Genomic DNA, 16215 nt, shown 5'->3' on the forward strand with positions numbered 1-16215 from the left:
AGGAAGTCGAATTTTTTATTTCAGATTTAGAAAGAGAGAAATGCTCTCTCTCGAATGAGGGGGCAGATTCCTGGCTCCCATGTGGTCCAAATACTTCTCAGCCCTCAAGAGGGAGGGGAGGAGAAAAAAACAAAACAAAACACGAAACAGCACGTTGAACACTGAAATACAAATAATCCACTCGGATACTTGTGCCTGTTTTCTTGAAGTTCGTACATTCCCTCGCCCAGCTAACCTGGGGGGAACAAAACTTTTAAGAGATTCCCTAACCCTTCCATGAGATTTTTAATCCCAAACATTTGCGACCATTACTCGTTTACACACAATGAGCCAACGAAGGTGGTTTTATTTTTCGAAGGGCTAAATGTAGTCCCCGAAGGCGAAAAACTTTCTTTGATGCATCCAGGTAAATGTGAAATTCAACGTCTACTCCCCGCCCCCACCCCAAGAAAAAAATAATATTAAGTCGCTGGGAGGCCAACAGGCCACAAAGTAGCCATGGAGAGTTAGTGGGAACGGACTCTCCGTGGCCGGATCCAATCGAGTCTCCAAGTCCAGCCCAGAGTCCCGGGACCCACGCGGTCCGAGTGCCCGCTGTCCGATCGATGCCTCCCTTCCAGAAGGGGCTTCCAGGCTTCGCACCTTCCCGTCCGTCTGCACCGGGAGGAAGCGCGCGGACCAACGCGCTGAAAGCGGAGCTGGCGCTTACCCCTTCCTCTCCCCGCCCTGACTCCTCCGCCCGCCGGGGCGCGCCCGGGGGCCCCTCTCTCCGGGGTAGGGGAGGGTGGGGAGGGACCAGGGCCTCCACCGCCGCCCACCCCCCGCCAGCGCCCGGGCCCCGAGAGCGAGCCGGGCCTCCAAGGGCATTTCTCCACATCACTTCTTCCCGGGGGATGGGCCGGCGCGGGGCCTGCGGCTCGGGAGGGGGACGCGAGGAGGGCGACGCGGCCAGCAGCGCACATTCCCCCCCAGGACCACCGCGACTCCCGACCGGCGGGGGCCGCCTCCGGGCCGCGGCCCTCCAGGTCCCTGCACGGCCCCCACCCCACCCCCGAGACCGGGGCCGCGGAGCCGGGCAGGGCGCCCCGGAGGCTGCGAGCGCGGCGCGGGAGGCCGGCGCGACCCCGGAAGGGGCAGCGTTCGGGGGAGCTGGGGGTGGGGGGAGCGGCCGTGTTTACACCGCCAAGTTCCCCGCTTCCGCCCCGGCCCGCGCATCCCTCCCGCCCCTTGGCGGCCCGGTTCCTGCCTGTACCTGCATGCCGGGCAGGCCCGACTGCACCGGGGAGTGAGCCATGGCGGTCAGGACGGTCACTTCCTGGGACGGGACGGCCGGGCCGCGGCGATCCGCGCGGGCGACGAGGCCCGCGGGCCGCGCGCAGCCCTCCTCGGGCGGCCGGGGGCGGGGGGTGGGGGGCCGGCCGGCCGGAGCCCGAGGCCACCCTAGCCCCCCGCGGGTCCTGGGCCAGGCGGCGGGCTCAGGGGCGGACGGCGGGCCTCGTCTCCATGCACCGCGCCGGGGAGGGGCTGCGAGGAGCGCGGGGCCTCCCCGCGAGCGGCCGCCGCTGGGGCTGCTGCCGCCGCTGCAGCTGGGCTGGAACCGGGCGGCCTGGGCCCGCGCGCTGGCGCCTGGAGCTGGAGTGGGGCGCGCACCGCCGGCCGAGCCCGCGAGCGCCGAGCGCGCCCCGCCCCGGCCCGGCCCCCGCGCCCGCCCCCGCGGCCCGGCCGGGGACCCCGCCCCGCGCTTCCGGGAGGGGGAGGAGGCTCGCGGCCGCCCGGCGCCCTAGGCCGCAGCCGCCCGCGCCGCCGCCGGCCGGGCAGGGTGGAGATCGGCGCGGCTCCCGCGGGCTGCGCCCCCAGCTCCCCGCCGGCCGGGCCGGGTGGAGGGGGACGCGCGGGCGGGTGCGGTGCTGGGGGCCTCAGTTGGGGGGACAGGGGTCCCCCCTGGTGGTGGGGGGTGGCGCGGGGACCTTCGGAGTGAGGGATGGGCCACGCGCCCACCCCGCCCTGCAGGCGCGCGCCCCGGGGGATCCGGGCTTGCCCTCCAGGGAAGCCCACTCCTCTCTGCCTGGCGACGGGCCGCAGGCTACCTCCCCGAGGGCAGAGCTTGGGGGCCCGGCGGGGGCCTCGGCCAGCGGCCGGTTCAGAACTACTGGGGCGGAGCTTCTTCGGCGTCGGGTGAAGTTTCCACACCAACCCGAGGAGGAAGCCCTCCGGGAGGGGAGAGGCCGAAAGCGGTCCGTTTCCCGTGCTTTGGCTGCTTGAAAGCACTTGGAATACTAGGAGCTGTGAACTTAGCCAAAAGAAAGTGAGGGGGCCGAACCCCATCGTCTCTGGGCCCCGGACCAAGGCGTGGGGGCGGGGGGCGGGGGGCGTCCACCCACCAGAGGGGAGACGGGGGCAGGGAGGGCCAAGGAGGAAGGGGAGACAATGGAAGGAAACGGTGTCTAGACTTTCCCCTGGCTCTCTCCCGCTCTTTCGGCTGCCTCCACCTTCTAGTCACCTCTCCTCCGACTCCAGAGGAAAGAAACAAGAAGGAATGAGTCAGCGCTGCCTCCAGAAAGTAGTAGTTTGTTTACAACGACCAACAGCGGCAGCCCCCTAAAGGGACCGCCTGCAGCCGGGGTTGCTAGGACCCCGACGTCTACATTCGTGCCCGTGAATGACGCTGCAGCAAGGCTGGGCGAGGCTGGACCTCCAAAACTGAGCCCCAGACAGTTCGCAGACCGTTGGAAGAAGTTAAGTCCTCCACCGAACTGAGGAGTGTTTCTTCTCAGAGGTGTCAACTGGATTCAAAGTTTCTTGCGGCGCTCTGGATCGGACAAGAAGCGAGGTGCTTAAAAACCTACTCCCCGCTTTCCTTTGGGAAATATGCATTTTTTTTTTCCTCAGCATCTTCCAGGATACTTCCAGATACCTCACGGTGGTCCCTGGTGTGCGACCTTTACTGAGCCCTGAAACCCTGCCACCCCCAAGTACTTTGAAGAGAATAGAGCAAATACAAAGTTAAAAAAAGCATGAACCCTGATGCTTAGGGGGCTCACCAGCCTGTGTAAATTTTGGGTACAAAAAAAATGCGTACATAAAGAGATAGACGGCAGAGCAGAAAAGAGTGTGAATGTTAAAAATGCTCAGCGTCTTTAACCCAGGCATTTTCCTAAGGAAACAAAGGAGAAGTGCGGAAGAATGGATATAAAAAAATGCAATGCGGTGATATTTATGATCGTGGTAAAATTGGGAACAGATTAAAAGTCGGAGACTGATTTCAATAATATATTCGTACAGTCGTTTAAAGTGATGTACTTCAATATTTACTAACACAGGAAAATATTTTCATGATATATTGTTAAGGAAATGCAGGGTAGAAAGCAGTATGTATAGTCTGATCTCAAGTTACTTCATATATATGAATTTATATGTAAATATATAACCCTTCATATATATGTGTGTGAGTGTGTGTGTGTATAATTTTGTGTGTAAATGTATAAATAGAGAAAAACCTGGAAGTATATGCCCCAAGATTTAGCAGTGGCTAGCCCTGTGAAAGCGCTGCATTCAGTATGCCAGCAAATTTGGAAAACTCGGCAGTGACCACAGGACGGGAAAGGTCAGTTTTCATTCCAGTCCCAAAGGCAACCCCAAAGAATGCTCAAACTACCGCACAATTGCACTCATCTCACACGCTAGTAAAGTAATGCTCAAAATTCTCCAAGCCAGGCTTCAGCAATACGGGAACTGTGAACTCCCAAACGTTCAAGCTGGTTTTAGAAAAGGCAGGGGAACCAAATTGCCAACATCAGCTGGATCATCGATAAAGCAAGAGAGTTCCAGAAAAACATCTATCTCTGCTTTATTGACTATGCCAAAGCCTTTGACTGTGTAGGTCACCATAAACTGTGGAAAATTCTGAAAGAGATGGGAATATCAGACCACCTGACCTGCCTCTTGAGAAACCTACATGCAGGTCAGGAAGCAACAGTTAGAACTGGACATGGAACAACAGACTGGTTCCGAATAGGAAAAGGAGTACGTCAAGGCTGTATATTGTCACCCTGCTTATTTAACTTCTATGCAGAGTACATCATGAGAAATGCTGGGCTGGATGAAGCACAAGCTGGAATCAAGACTGCAGGGAGAAACATCAATAACCTCAGCCATGCAGATGACACCACCCTTATGGCAGAAAGTGAAGAGGAACTAAAAAGCCACTTGATGAAAGTGAAGGAGGTGAGTGAAAAAGTTGGCTTAAAGCTCAACATTCATTTTGGGGGGCTCCAAAATCACTGCAGATGATGATTGCAGCCATGAAATTAAAAGACACTTACTCCTTGGAAGGACAGTTATGACCAACTTACATAGCATATTAAAAAGCAGAGACATTACTTTGCCAACAAAGGTCCATCTAGTCAAGGCTATGGTTTTTCCAGTGGTCATGTATGGATGTGAGAGTTGACTGTGAAGAAAGCTGAGCACCAAAGAATTGATGCTTTTGAATTGTGGTGTTGGAGAAGACTCTTGAGAGTCCCTTGGACTGCAAGGAGATCCAACCAGTCCATCATAAAGGAGATAAGTCCTGGGTGTTCATTGGAAGGACTGATGCTGAAGCTGAAACTCCAATACTTTGGCCACCTCATGCAAAGAGTGGTCTCATTGTAAAAGACCCTGATGCTGGGAGGGATTAGGGGCAGGAAGAGAAGGGGAAGACAGAGGGTGAGATGGCTGGATGGCATCACTGACTCAATGGATATGAGTTTGGGTAAACTCCGGGAGTTGGTGATGGATAGGGAGGCCTGGCGTGCTGCGATTCATGGGGTCGCAAAAAGTCATACACGACTGAGCGACTGAACTGAGCCCTGGAATTTAAGATGAATTTTTTTTTTTAGTTAGTTTTCAACCAATAGAGACCATCGTACTGATAGGTCTCTCCTTAGGGTTATCCACCAGGCCAATAACATGTCAGCAAGATGAGGAGGAAATAGGATGAGTGAACTGGAATGTCTAGGCACTGATCTGAGGCAGTAGCATAGGAAATTCAAAGAACCCTTGGGCACACTTTGCAGTGGGCTAGTTTCCAACAAATGACCCAGGGGTGGTGCAGGGAGCACTGACCCATAGTAATCTAGGTATAAAAAGTATTCAGGGGACTTACCTGGTGGTCTAGAGGCTAAGACTCCAAGCTTCCAGTGCAGGGGACCTGGATTCGATCCCTGGTCAGGGAACTAGATCCCACTTGCCACAACTGAGAGTCTGCATGCTGCAAGTAAAGGTCCTATGTGCTGAGACTTCCCCGGTGGCTCAGTGGTAAAGAATACACCTGCCAGTGCTGGAGACGTGGGTTCGGTCCCTGATCTTGGAAGATCTCACATGCCGTGGAGCAGCTAAGCCCCTGCACCACAACTATTGAACCTGCGCTCTAGAGCCTGGGAGCTGCAATTACTGAAAGCCTTCGCTCCGCAACAAGAGAAGCCACTGTGCTCAGCACAACTAGAGAAGTCTCTCTTGCCTGGAAAAGTCCATGGACAGAGGAGCCTGGCGGGTTGCAGTCCATGGGGCTGCATGACTGAGCGTGTGTGCTCGAGGGTGGAGGGAGATGGGTTGGTAGCAATAAAGTGGTAGAACTAAAAAAAAAAAAAAAAAAAAAAAAACAAAAACTAGAGCAGTCCTTGCTTACTGCAACTGCAGAAAGCCCATGCACGGCAACAGACACCCAGCACAGTCAAAAATAAAATCAACAATTAAATTATTTTTTAAAAAGATCCCACACACAATAACTAAGACCTGGTACAACAAGACCCAGCACAGCCAAAAACAGAATTAATTAAATTATTTTTTTTAAAAAGAGCCCCCATGCCACAACCAAGACCTGGCACAACCAAACAAATAATTTTTTTTTAAAGTATTCAGAATCCCAGAGACTAGTGAGGCTAAGCGCATGTCGGTTACAACAGGATAGGATTTATCTGGACACAGTGACTTGCATTCATTAGCTGGTCTGTTTCTCTATTCCCTGCTTATCTCCTCATCCCAACTAAGCTTCATTTCCTCCTTTGACCATACATATACAACTGAGTAGCGTTCTCCTCGAAAGAGAAGAGAGAAACCAAAAAGGAGATACTGGTTTCGCTCAGCCATAGGCAGACATTCCCCAGTATGGCCGATAGTAACCACCTCCCTTTGTTTCAGCAGAGCAGAGATGATTGACAGGGCTGAGCCAGTGATGAGATCCTGCCTAATTGTTCACTGCATTCATTTCAATATGAACACATTCTTTGAGTGCCAACTTATGTCAGACATCTACTTCAGTGCTGGGCATACAAACAACCAGATCCTCACGTGCTTCGTCCCACCCTTGGTGACATGGTCTGGCAGCATCCTAACTTCAGAATCTTACAATACCGATTGATTAAAATCAGAACCACACTAGCCGTAATTTCCACTGAGAAGAAGATTATCCTCTCATCCCCTTCCTCTTGTCACGTTGCCTCCACTCTCAATTACAATGACAACAAATCATACATTACTGTAATTTCAGAAGGAGAGATTTTGAGGGTCTCCATAGAGATTATGCATTTCCTGGTCTCCATGGAGATGCTAACCCATGAAATTATTTTCATCCCCTGACCCTCTTTGTCTTTTGTGTTGACTTAAATACATGAATTGGGTGATGAATTGTGCTCTCACATACATTCGGGACCACAAAGGACATTTGCATACCCCTCCAAATATAGCACCCTTGTGTTTGACTTCCCCTCAGCCAGCTCATAGTCTCAGCAGAGCTCAGTGGAAAACAAGAATTCAACAATCAGTCCCTTCACTTCTCCTTCTGAGTTGAAAAGATAAACACCCCCAAATGCCACTTTATAAAGAACAGCTAGACAAGTAGCACATTAGCAATTTAAATTTACAGATTAAAGAAAAGGACTTACACGGTGAACTTTAAAAGAGAAATATGAGTAGCTTGGATAAGTAACAGAAGGCTTAACAAATTTCTATACATGTTAAGCAGGTGAAGACACAAAAGAGGAAGACAGATAATTAAGATCAGTATACAAGAAGCATGTCTAGTCACGGTCGGATGATATGACAGCAAGAAAATATATGCTCAAGCCCTAGGAAAAGATCTAGCTACGCTGAGGCATGGTACACATGAAGTTTTATTCTGGGGGTGCGGGGTTCAGAGGGCAGGCTCGAACAGCGGCATGACTCTTAAGTCAGTCTGGGGTTGCATCCTGCCTGTGTGTCCTAAGGATGCTATTACAAAGTACCACGGACCAGGTGACTCAAAAACCGCAGAAATTCATTCCCTCACAGTTTTGGAGGCTAGAAGTCCAGAGTCCAGGTGTCAGCAGGGTTGGTTTCTTCTGAGCCATCTCTGCTTGGCTGGTGGCTGACCATTTTCTCCCTGTGGCCATACCTGGCCTCTCCTGTGTGTATGTGTCCTGAGCTCCTCTTCTTGTAAGAATGCTCATTATATTTGATTAGGCTCCACCCTAATGACTTCATGTTAACTTAGTTACCTCTTTAAAGACTATCTCCAGGGACTTCCCTGATGGTCCAGTGGTTGAGAATCTACCTTCCAACGCAGGGGACGCAGGTTGGATCCCCGGTTGGGGAACTAAGATCCTGTGTACTGTGGGGCAACTAGAGAAAGCCCACATGCACGCTGCAACAAAGACCCAGCAGAGCCAAAAAAAGACTATCTCCAAATGGAGTCACATTCTAAGCTATTTCAGATCAAGACTTTAACATATGAACCAGGTGAGGGGACCCGATTCAGTCCATAACACACCCTTCTCACTGTAAATGCACCTCTGGTCACCCTCTCTAAGCAGCTCCTCCAGGCTTAGCTCCATGAACACGAGTTTTCTTTCTCTTTTCCCAAGGCCTTTCTACACACGTCACATATCACATTTCTGCTCAGAGGCATTGCTTCATAGTTCCCTGGGTGTAGTCCCTAAACTTTACGCTGCACAGAAATCAGAACCCCATCTCTAATCACTGGACCACTCAGAGCAGTGGCAGGTGTTTGCTTGATAAAATATTTCTAATTAGGAGAATTCATCTGGAATACATAGCAATACCTACCAGAAAAAAAGTTCAGAGTATTTTGCAGGGAGTACATTAAAAGGCATAACCACTCATTTCAGCCAAAATGTTGTGATTTCATAAGGTCTGTTTTTCTTTCTAGTTCTCCTTCACCCCTGAGTATCACCACGGTTGGGGATGCAATTCACCAGAAGGATTGGAGTCCGGGACCCCAGGGTGCTTTCTGTTGTGTGATCCTGGCGTGACAGTTCTAGGGGCTCACAAGAGGGAAACTTAGGCTGTTCAGAAGGACTCGGTGAAACAGGCTCACTAGAAAAATTCTCTTGTGCAATTTTGCCTGGCAGAGAGCCAATTAACCGAGCACGTCACCCTCTCAACAGTGGCCACTTGACCCTGCCAATCAGCTTAGAAAGGCTTCTGTATACAAAGACTCATCAAGCGCTGTGTGTGTGTGTGTGTGTGTGTGTGTGTGTGTGTGTGTGTGGTACAAAGACTCATCAAGCGCTGTGTGTGTGTGTGTGTGTGTGTGTGTGTGTGTATTATGTAGTTCCCTCTCTCCCAAGGCTGGGTTTGCTCTCAAGAGTATCCAGAACACGCATAAATGAAATCCTCCCCAGAAGGGTGATGTCATCCCTCCTACAATCATGGAACCACAGCAAGAGTTCTTAAAAGCCCTTGGCCCTGTTTTGTGACAAGGAAGATAAATTGTAGAAAATGATTTTAATTTTCACTTCAAGGCAATCTAGGGAATTAAGGAACATTGTGTAACCACACAAATGTAAAATCTACCTCTGAGTTGCAGGCATTGATGGTGAGCCTGAGTTCCAAAATGCACAGAACCAAGTGTGTATACTTGGAATCCTCATGAAAATACTGGCCTTATATTGCCCTGTCATCAGGACTTCACCTGCAAAAAGATAGGCATGTAGTCCCATACGTTGATTTTCCAGTCCAGGTTTGTTTGGTTTCCCCAAAAGCTCTGTTTAGTGATACTATTAGTCAGAGATCCTCGAATAACAGGTGACTGAAACCTAGCTCAAGCCTCCATAAGCACAAAGGGAAAATTTTAGCTCAGTGGTGGAAATCCAAGCTTGGCTAAATCAGGCGTGGAGACATCCAGGAGGGTGGCATAATGATAAAATCAGAGCTCTGTCTTCCTGTCACGTCTGTCAACCTCTGCATGGCTTCATCCTCATGTAGGTTCTCTCTACAAGAGTCACTCTACATGGTCCTTGCAACCCCAGAGAGAGTGACTTCCTCTTGCCCGGTGTCACTAGGCTACATCTAGGGGAAAAACTCAAATTTGCGCCTGTACACTCTTGTGAGACCAACTAGAGGACAAGAAGACACAGAAATGGAAGAGTCCAATACAAATAGCGTGCAATGTGGAAGGGGGGTTTACCGAGGGAAAAAGGACGCTTGGACTGATATTCCACCCCCTGACTGCCCAGTAGGAGCCTGCACACGAACATACACTTGTGCACACATATGTGTTCTCTTTTTCCATACATGTAATTTACTCCAGGAGTTGGTGATGGACAGGGAGGCCTGGCGTGCTGCGGTTCATGGGGTCGCAAAGAGTCAGACACGACTGAGCAACTGAACTGAACTGAATTCCTTCTCTAACATGATACAGCCAGGCTATGCATATCCAACCATGTACTTACCTCTTCCCCAAAGCAGGTCAAGCCCCAGTGCCTTCTAGTTAGACCATCCATTTCCTAGTCCAGATGCTCCGGATAACACGCATTCCCTTTTGTCAAATCTAGATGTGGCTTTTTCACAGGCCAGTTACGTCGAAATGTTAAATCTCTCTCTAAATGTTAAGAATAGAATGACCGTATGACCCAGACGTTCCACTCCTGGGTATACATCCAAAAAAAACTCACAAAAACATTCATTTGAAAAAATACATGCACCCTAGTGTTCAAAGCAGCAGTATTCACTATAACCAAGACATGGCAACAGCCTCAGTTTCCACCAACAGGCGAATGGATAAAGAAGATGTGGTACATATATACAATGGAATACTACTCGGCCATAAAAAAGGACAAAATTTTACCACTTGCAGCAACATGGATGGACTTGGAGGGCATGATGCTCAGCGAAATAAGTCAGTCAGAAAAAGACAAATACTGTATGATATATGTGGAATCTAAAAAAGACAATAAACTAGTGAATATAGCATAAAAGAAGCAGACTCACAGACAGAACAGATTAGCAGCTACCATTTCATTGCATTTTCTGGCCTTTTTATACCAATGACCTACCAGTGTTGGGCAATGGTACATTTGCATGGCAGCTGCCCATGCCTGAAGGTATTACCAGCTGGGCAGAGCCAAGACACCCAGAGCCCCAGCCCAGTGCGCTATACAAATGCTATCCTTCTCCCTGTAGATGTGGATTTCATGAATTTTCATCCTCTGTCCCTACTGAGTCCAAAGACTACTCATGATCCAGGTCCTAAATCATTAAGAGGTAACAACTCAGTCAGATTCAGATCAGAATCCAGAGACAGAAGACAGTTTAAAGGTCATCAGGGGAGGGGGGTGAATGGACTGTACACTAAATGAAATTGTAATGAGCAGACAAGAGCCCTATGTCCATTGGAGTGGGGGGACTGGAGGCTTGCTCTATACAGCTGCTTAATCTAGTAGACAGGAAATCTCTACGTTCAGAATCTTCTCACAAAGATCCATGGATCAGGGGTTGGCAGATCTTTCCTGTAAAGGACCAAACAGCCGGTATTTTTTACATTTGTGGAGCACACGACCTCTGTCCCAGTTACTCAGTTCTAGTGTCAGCAGAGCAGCCCAGATAATATGCATATAACCCAAGATGAAGTGTTCAAAGGAAACGTCATTTACAAACACAGCTGGTAAGATTATGGACCCCTGATATGGACGAGTAACTTGGAGAGCTGGGGGAGTGGTCAAACCACAGGATGGAGTTCAAGCAGAACAGGTTCAGGGAGGGACAGGAAGAAGGAGGAACTATAGCCACACCACATGGATAGGAAGAGTTGAGACCAAGGAACTATCCTGGACTGTGTATTGTAAATAAGCCTGTAATACATGATTGAGGTTACAGATAAAAGCAGAGTTCAAAATACACATATAACTGGCAAGAATAAGAGGCGGCCAATTTCCATATGAGGATGTAAGCCTTCTGGGAACATTACCAAGAAATCTTTATAATAAAAAGAGAGTCATAGAATACCTATGAAGAATCATGAGGTCAGAATTAAGGTCAGGATCCAAGTTTAGTTTCTTTCTCTTGTAATCCCAAGAGTGTTCCTGGTATGGGATAAAAGAGAAATCATATAATAAATACTTATTCATTTATGTCAGACACAGGCAAGTTTAAAAATTCTATTATTTAGAAAGTGTTTAAAAATATAAGGGAACTGGCACTTATATACTGCTGGTAGAAGCAGTATATAATAATATATTGGTATGATTTTAATAATAATAAATTAATAATAATTTAATAATAAATTGGTATCATTTTCCTAGAGGAATCTTTAGTAATATAACAGAAACCTTAAAATAGTCATACTTGAAAATTTTTATTTCAAATAAAGTAAATATTTTGTTTCAAGGTATAATAATTAGAGAATAATTACAACTTCTTAGGAATGTGTATATGAAGATGAGTATTGTGTTGCTGTTTATAATAGGGAAAAAATAGAAACAGTTGAAATATCCAGTTAGAAGGGCTTGTCTAAAAAATTATGATGCGCTCATAGAATGGTATAAATTCTATGTAATGGTTTTAAATTATTGTGTCAATTAATATTGACATTTATTTAAGATACACATGATTCACATAAGGGTAAGTGAGAAAAGTAAGTTATAGGAATGTAGTATAATAAGATTTTTCAGTAGATTGTTTTAGAACAATCCTGCCATTAAGAATGATGAGAAAAGCTAGACAAATTGATTAGTAGAAGACTTAATAAAGAAGAAAAGAATCCCATGTGTTGGAAGTAATCAGAGAACTAGCAAGGCAGCTTCTGGAGCCAGATCCAGAAGAGAGCGAAGCCAAGAGAGGTGAGCCTGGCATTCCCAGCTGCTTTTCTCCTTGAAGCAACCGCTAATTTGAGAGAGACAATTTAGTGGCAAAAGAACAAAACAGATGGAATTTTGGCACTTTCACAGGGCCAGGTGGGCAAAGTTTAGATTTTGGTGCCCTCTAAGGAAGAGAAATTCTGGCAAATAATCCAGACTTTTGCTTGGGAGTACAAAGCATTACTTCTCTAGAATAAGGGTGATTAGATACACCTAAGGAGACATTTAATATAAAAAGTGTGTGTGTGTGTGTGTGTGTGTGTGTGTGTGTGTGTGTACACACTGCAGCTTAAACATAACATTGAAAAAAAGAGGACAGACATGAAAGAATACTGTACACACAGACTACTGGGTACTTCCACTTACATGAAGTTTAAAAACAGACAAAATAGGGACTTTCTTGGAGATCCACTGGTTAAGACTTCATGCTGCCAATGCAGGGGGTGTGGGTTCAATCCCTGGTCAGGGAATTAAGATCCCACATACCACATGACCAAAAAATTAAAAAAAAAATTTAAATAAAAACAGACAGAAATAATCTACAGTGTCAGACATCAGTGGTTAAACTTAGAGAAGATAAAGGGAATAATGTTTAGGTGTGGGAAGGGGGGAGGCTATTTCTTGACCTGAGTTGTGGTTACACTGATCTACTGACTAAATTATTCCTCAAGCTGTTATGATTTGTGTACTTCTCTCTATATATGTTATACATCAATAAAATATTTACTAATACATGTGTATACATACCTGTAAATATGAAAGTCTACTAATAGAGGTTATCTTTGAGCCTTATCAACAATTTTTTTCTTTTCTTTGTGTTTTTCTGCAGTAATCTGGATTCTTTGTGGAAAAGGAAATTAAAGAGAAAAAGAAAAAAAACGAAATACTGACCATTTTTTTCTTAAATTGAGGTATAATTGATGTATAACTAACCAGTTTTATTTATTAAAATTCTCCTGATCCCAGAGTAAAAATGAGATTTAGATTTGGCTTAAGAGTCTCCTAGAACTAAAAGTTGTTAAACAGAGAAAATGATGGATTCTTCTTTCCTGATAACCTTTCAGAATAGAATAATGGTTAAATATGTTCCTCCTGAGGGCATAACTGTAGACCAGAGCACTTCTTAAGATTCATTTTTTCATCTGTGATCCTATAGTTTTCCATATGAGGAGGGGGATACATTCAAGGAATTTCTTTTATAGTGAGTTTACTTTCCCCATAGTGGGCTGGTGGCTGGGAATAATAACATGTAATCATGACTCTAGGACCTTACAGTCTACAGGGGTCATATACTTATAGATGAAATGTGATAAAGTGAATGCCACTCACGCCCTCACTAACCATTATGAATTGTATATATACAAGTCAGACTCTGAATCAGAGCCTGGGATGTTGCAGTAAACAAAACAAAATCTCTGCTCTCATGGAGACTACAGTCTAGTAAACAAATATATAACACATCAAGCGGTCATAAGTGCAGTGAAGGAAAAACACAGCGGAGTACGGATGACAAATGATGGTGGGGTTGGTGACACAGAGCACCTATTTTAGATAAGCTGAATGCACGAGAAAGGCCGCTGGGTCTGGGGACACTGGGACAGACGTCTGAATGAGGGGATCTACGTGGCTTTTGAGCGGTCCTGGAAGAACCAGTGTGCTTGGACCATGCCTGAAGCAACAGGCAGGAGGAGGATGAGTAGGCAGGAAAGAATGGAACACACAAAGTAGCCTGGAGCAGATCACATAGGGACTTATGGTCTGGGATGAGGACTTGATCTTTGTGAGATGGGAGGCTACTGGAGCGTTTGGAACAGATGCAGGATCAGATCTGACTTCAGTTTTAAATGAGTTTCTCTGGCTGCTGAGCGGAGAACTGACGTGAAAAGGCAACTGTGGACAAGATCATGAAAAGACTTGCTCCTCTCTCGGCAGGATGTGGTTTGGACCATGAAGATATTACAAGAAAAAGGGAAAAGGGATATTATTCTGGATATATTTTGAAGGCAAAGACAATAGGATCTGTTAAAGGAATAGATGTAACATATATATATATATATATATATATATATATATATAAAAGACTCAAGAATAACTCCAAGAATTTTGTTCTGAGAAACTAAGAGATTTGAGATGCAATGTTTATTGAATCAATGTAGTCTTGAGAAATGCAGCTGGGGAACGGAATGGGCTTACAGGAGCAGAACCAATTCACTGTTCTTTTAATGCAAAGGAGGAAGCAACTAAGAAGACTGAGGAGGCAGGTAGCACCTCTGAAAATCATGCAAACCACAGAGACTTTGTAATGCTAATAATATAAAAAGCTGCTATTCACTTTCCTCAATTTTCTCTTTGTTTTACTGTTGCATTTCAGTACGGTCATAATTAATGGTCAAACCACAATATTCAAACCTGTAAATCTTTTTAACTCATAGACATCCTTTACCACTTTCCGTAAGTATCACACTTTCTGAAAGTTTTCCCTAATCTCTTCTATTAAAGTTAGGTAAGCCCTCCTGGGCTTCCCTGTTGGCTCAAGGTGGTAAAGAATCTGCCTGCCAATGCAGAAGATGCAGGAGACATGGGTTCAATCCCTGATCTGGGAGGATACCCTGGAGAAGGAAATGGCAATCCACTCCAGTATTCTTGCCTGGGAAATCTCATAGACAGAGGAGCCTGGCAAGCCACAGTCCATGGGGTCACAAAGAGTCAGACAAGACTGAGCAACTGAACGAACAAATGATTCCTCCTGTAGACTTCCCTGGAACCTCAAGGGTCCTATCATATTCCTTACCAAATAAACTGTATTACCACCGCCCATTTCTGTCTGATCAAGTTGACATGTCCAATTAACTTTATGGGAGTAGATGACTCAGGATTTAGTACTCAGTAAAAAATATGAGAAAGAAAGAAGGGCAGGGAGGGAAGAAAAGTGGGAGGAGTCTAGAGTGTATCATCTCTCCATTATCTGGAAATTATTTCATTGCAATAGGTCCAGCTTGCTTGAATTCACTCTTGCTCCTTTAGGCCAGGTGAACTGTAGGTATATTCTAGAAATGTTGTCCTAGTATAATTAAGTGGAAAATTATAATGTGATGACTTCTGGAAGCTTCTTACCATCTTCCCTCTGTTGTATTAAAATTTGTATTAAAACTAGAATTATAGGTCAGAACTGTCCACTAGAATGTTCTCTAGTGAGGGAAATACTCTATATCCGGGTTGCCCAGTAGTTATACTAGCTGCCTGTGGCTACTGATCATTTGAAACGTGGCTAGTATGACTGACAAAATGAATTTTAAATTTTATCTAATTTAATATATTTAAATTTAAGTAACCACGTGTGGTAGCTACCGTTTGGATAGACTCTTAATATTAGAACTCATATTTTCTAATTTTCTACCTTTACAGATGAATAAACCCAGCCTAAAAGAAGCCAACGTTATTTGCCCAACTTCCTAATTCCTTGTACCAAAACATGTTCCTGGTTTTGTCACTAGTCACATATGGTGTGACCTTTATGTTGAAATCTATTTCTTACATAGAAACTTTTAATTTTCAGATTAACAGATCAAAAGCCTTCCTTACAGACTTGTAACCAAGAGAACACTTTAAAGGGAAAAAAAGACCTTAAGTCCAACTATATTTAGAAAAAGGTGATTTTCTCCATAAGAGATTTTAAAAAATTATTATGATTATAATAAATTACATACTGTGGCTCATCTGATGATCACTTTTCTTAAGCAGAATCATTTGTTGAAACTCAGAATCAGCTGTGCATAACTTTACTGGATTACCAGTGATAAACAGAACACCTGAACAAAGAACCCAACTTCTGAGGCTTTACAATCATCCTTAAACAATAAGGAAGTGGGGATACAGAAAATAACTGAAAAATGACCAACTGTTAATATATTTGAAAAATCATATCTAGCTTTGAAAGCCCGTCTACTTTCTGTACAGATACCCTGGGAACAAAGAGGTTGGAGCTGTGTGTAGGTGATGGTGGTCAGGCAGGAGCTGTGGAAGGCTTGGAAGGTAAGGAATTTTCTCTCTTCCCTCCTAATAATAAACACAATTCTTGGGGCTCTAACTGGGTACCAGGCCC

The 16215-nt window shown here is 46.0% G+C and overlaps 1 protein-coding gene across 1 annotated transcript in view; it reads right to left on the bottom strand.

Annotated features, from left to right (window-relative positions):
* The window catches only part of STK24 (serine/threonine kinase 24), an 89507-nt gene extending 87824 nt beyond the window's left edge, over positions 1-1683 (bottom strand). The window contains exon 1 of the mRNA XM_065901872.1: positions 1253-1683. Coding sequence (XP_065757944.1) covers positions 1253-1294 — 42 coding nt within the window. The 5' untranslated portion in view covers positions 1295-1683. The remainder of the gene's footprint in view (positions 1-1252) is intronic.
* Between the last annotated feature and the right edge of the window lie 14532 nt (positions 1684-16215).

This window comes from Muntiacus reevesi, chromosome 11, assembly GCF_963930625.1.
Source record: "Muntiacus reevesi chromosome 11, mMunRee1.1, whole genome shotgun sequence".
NCBI classification, from domain to species: Eukaryota; Metazoa; Chordata; class Mammalia; order Artiodactyla; family Cervidae; genus Muntiacus; species Muntiacus reevesi.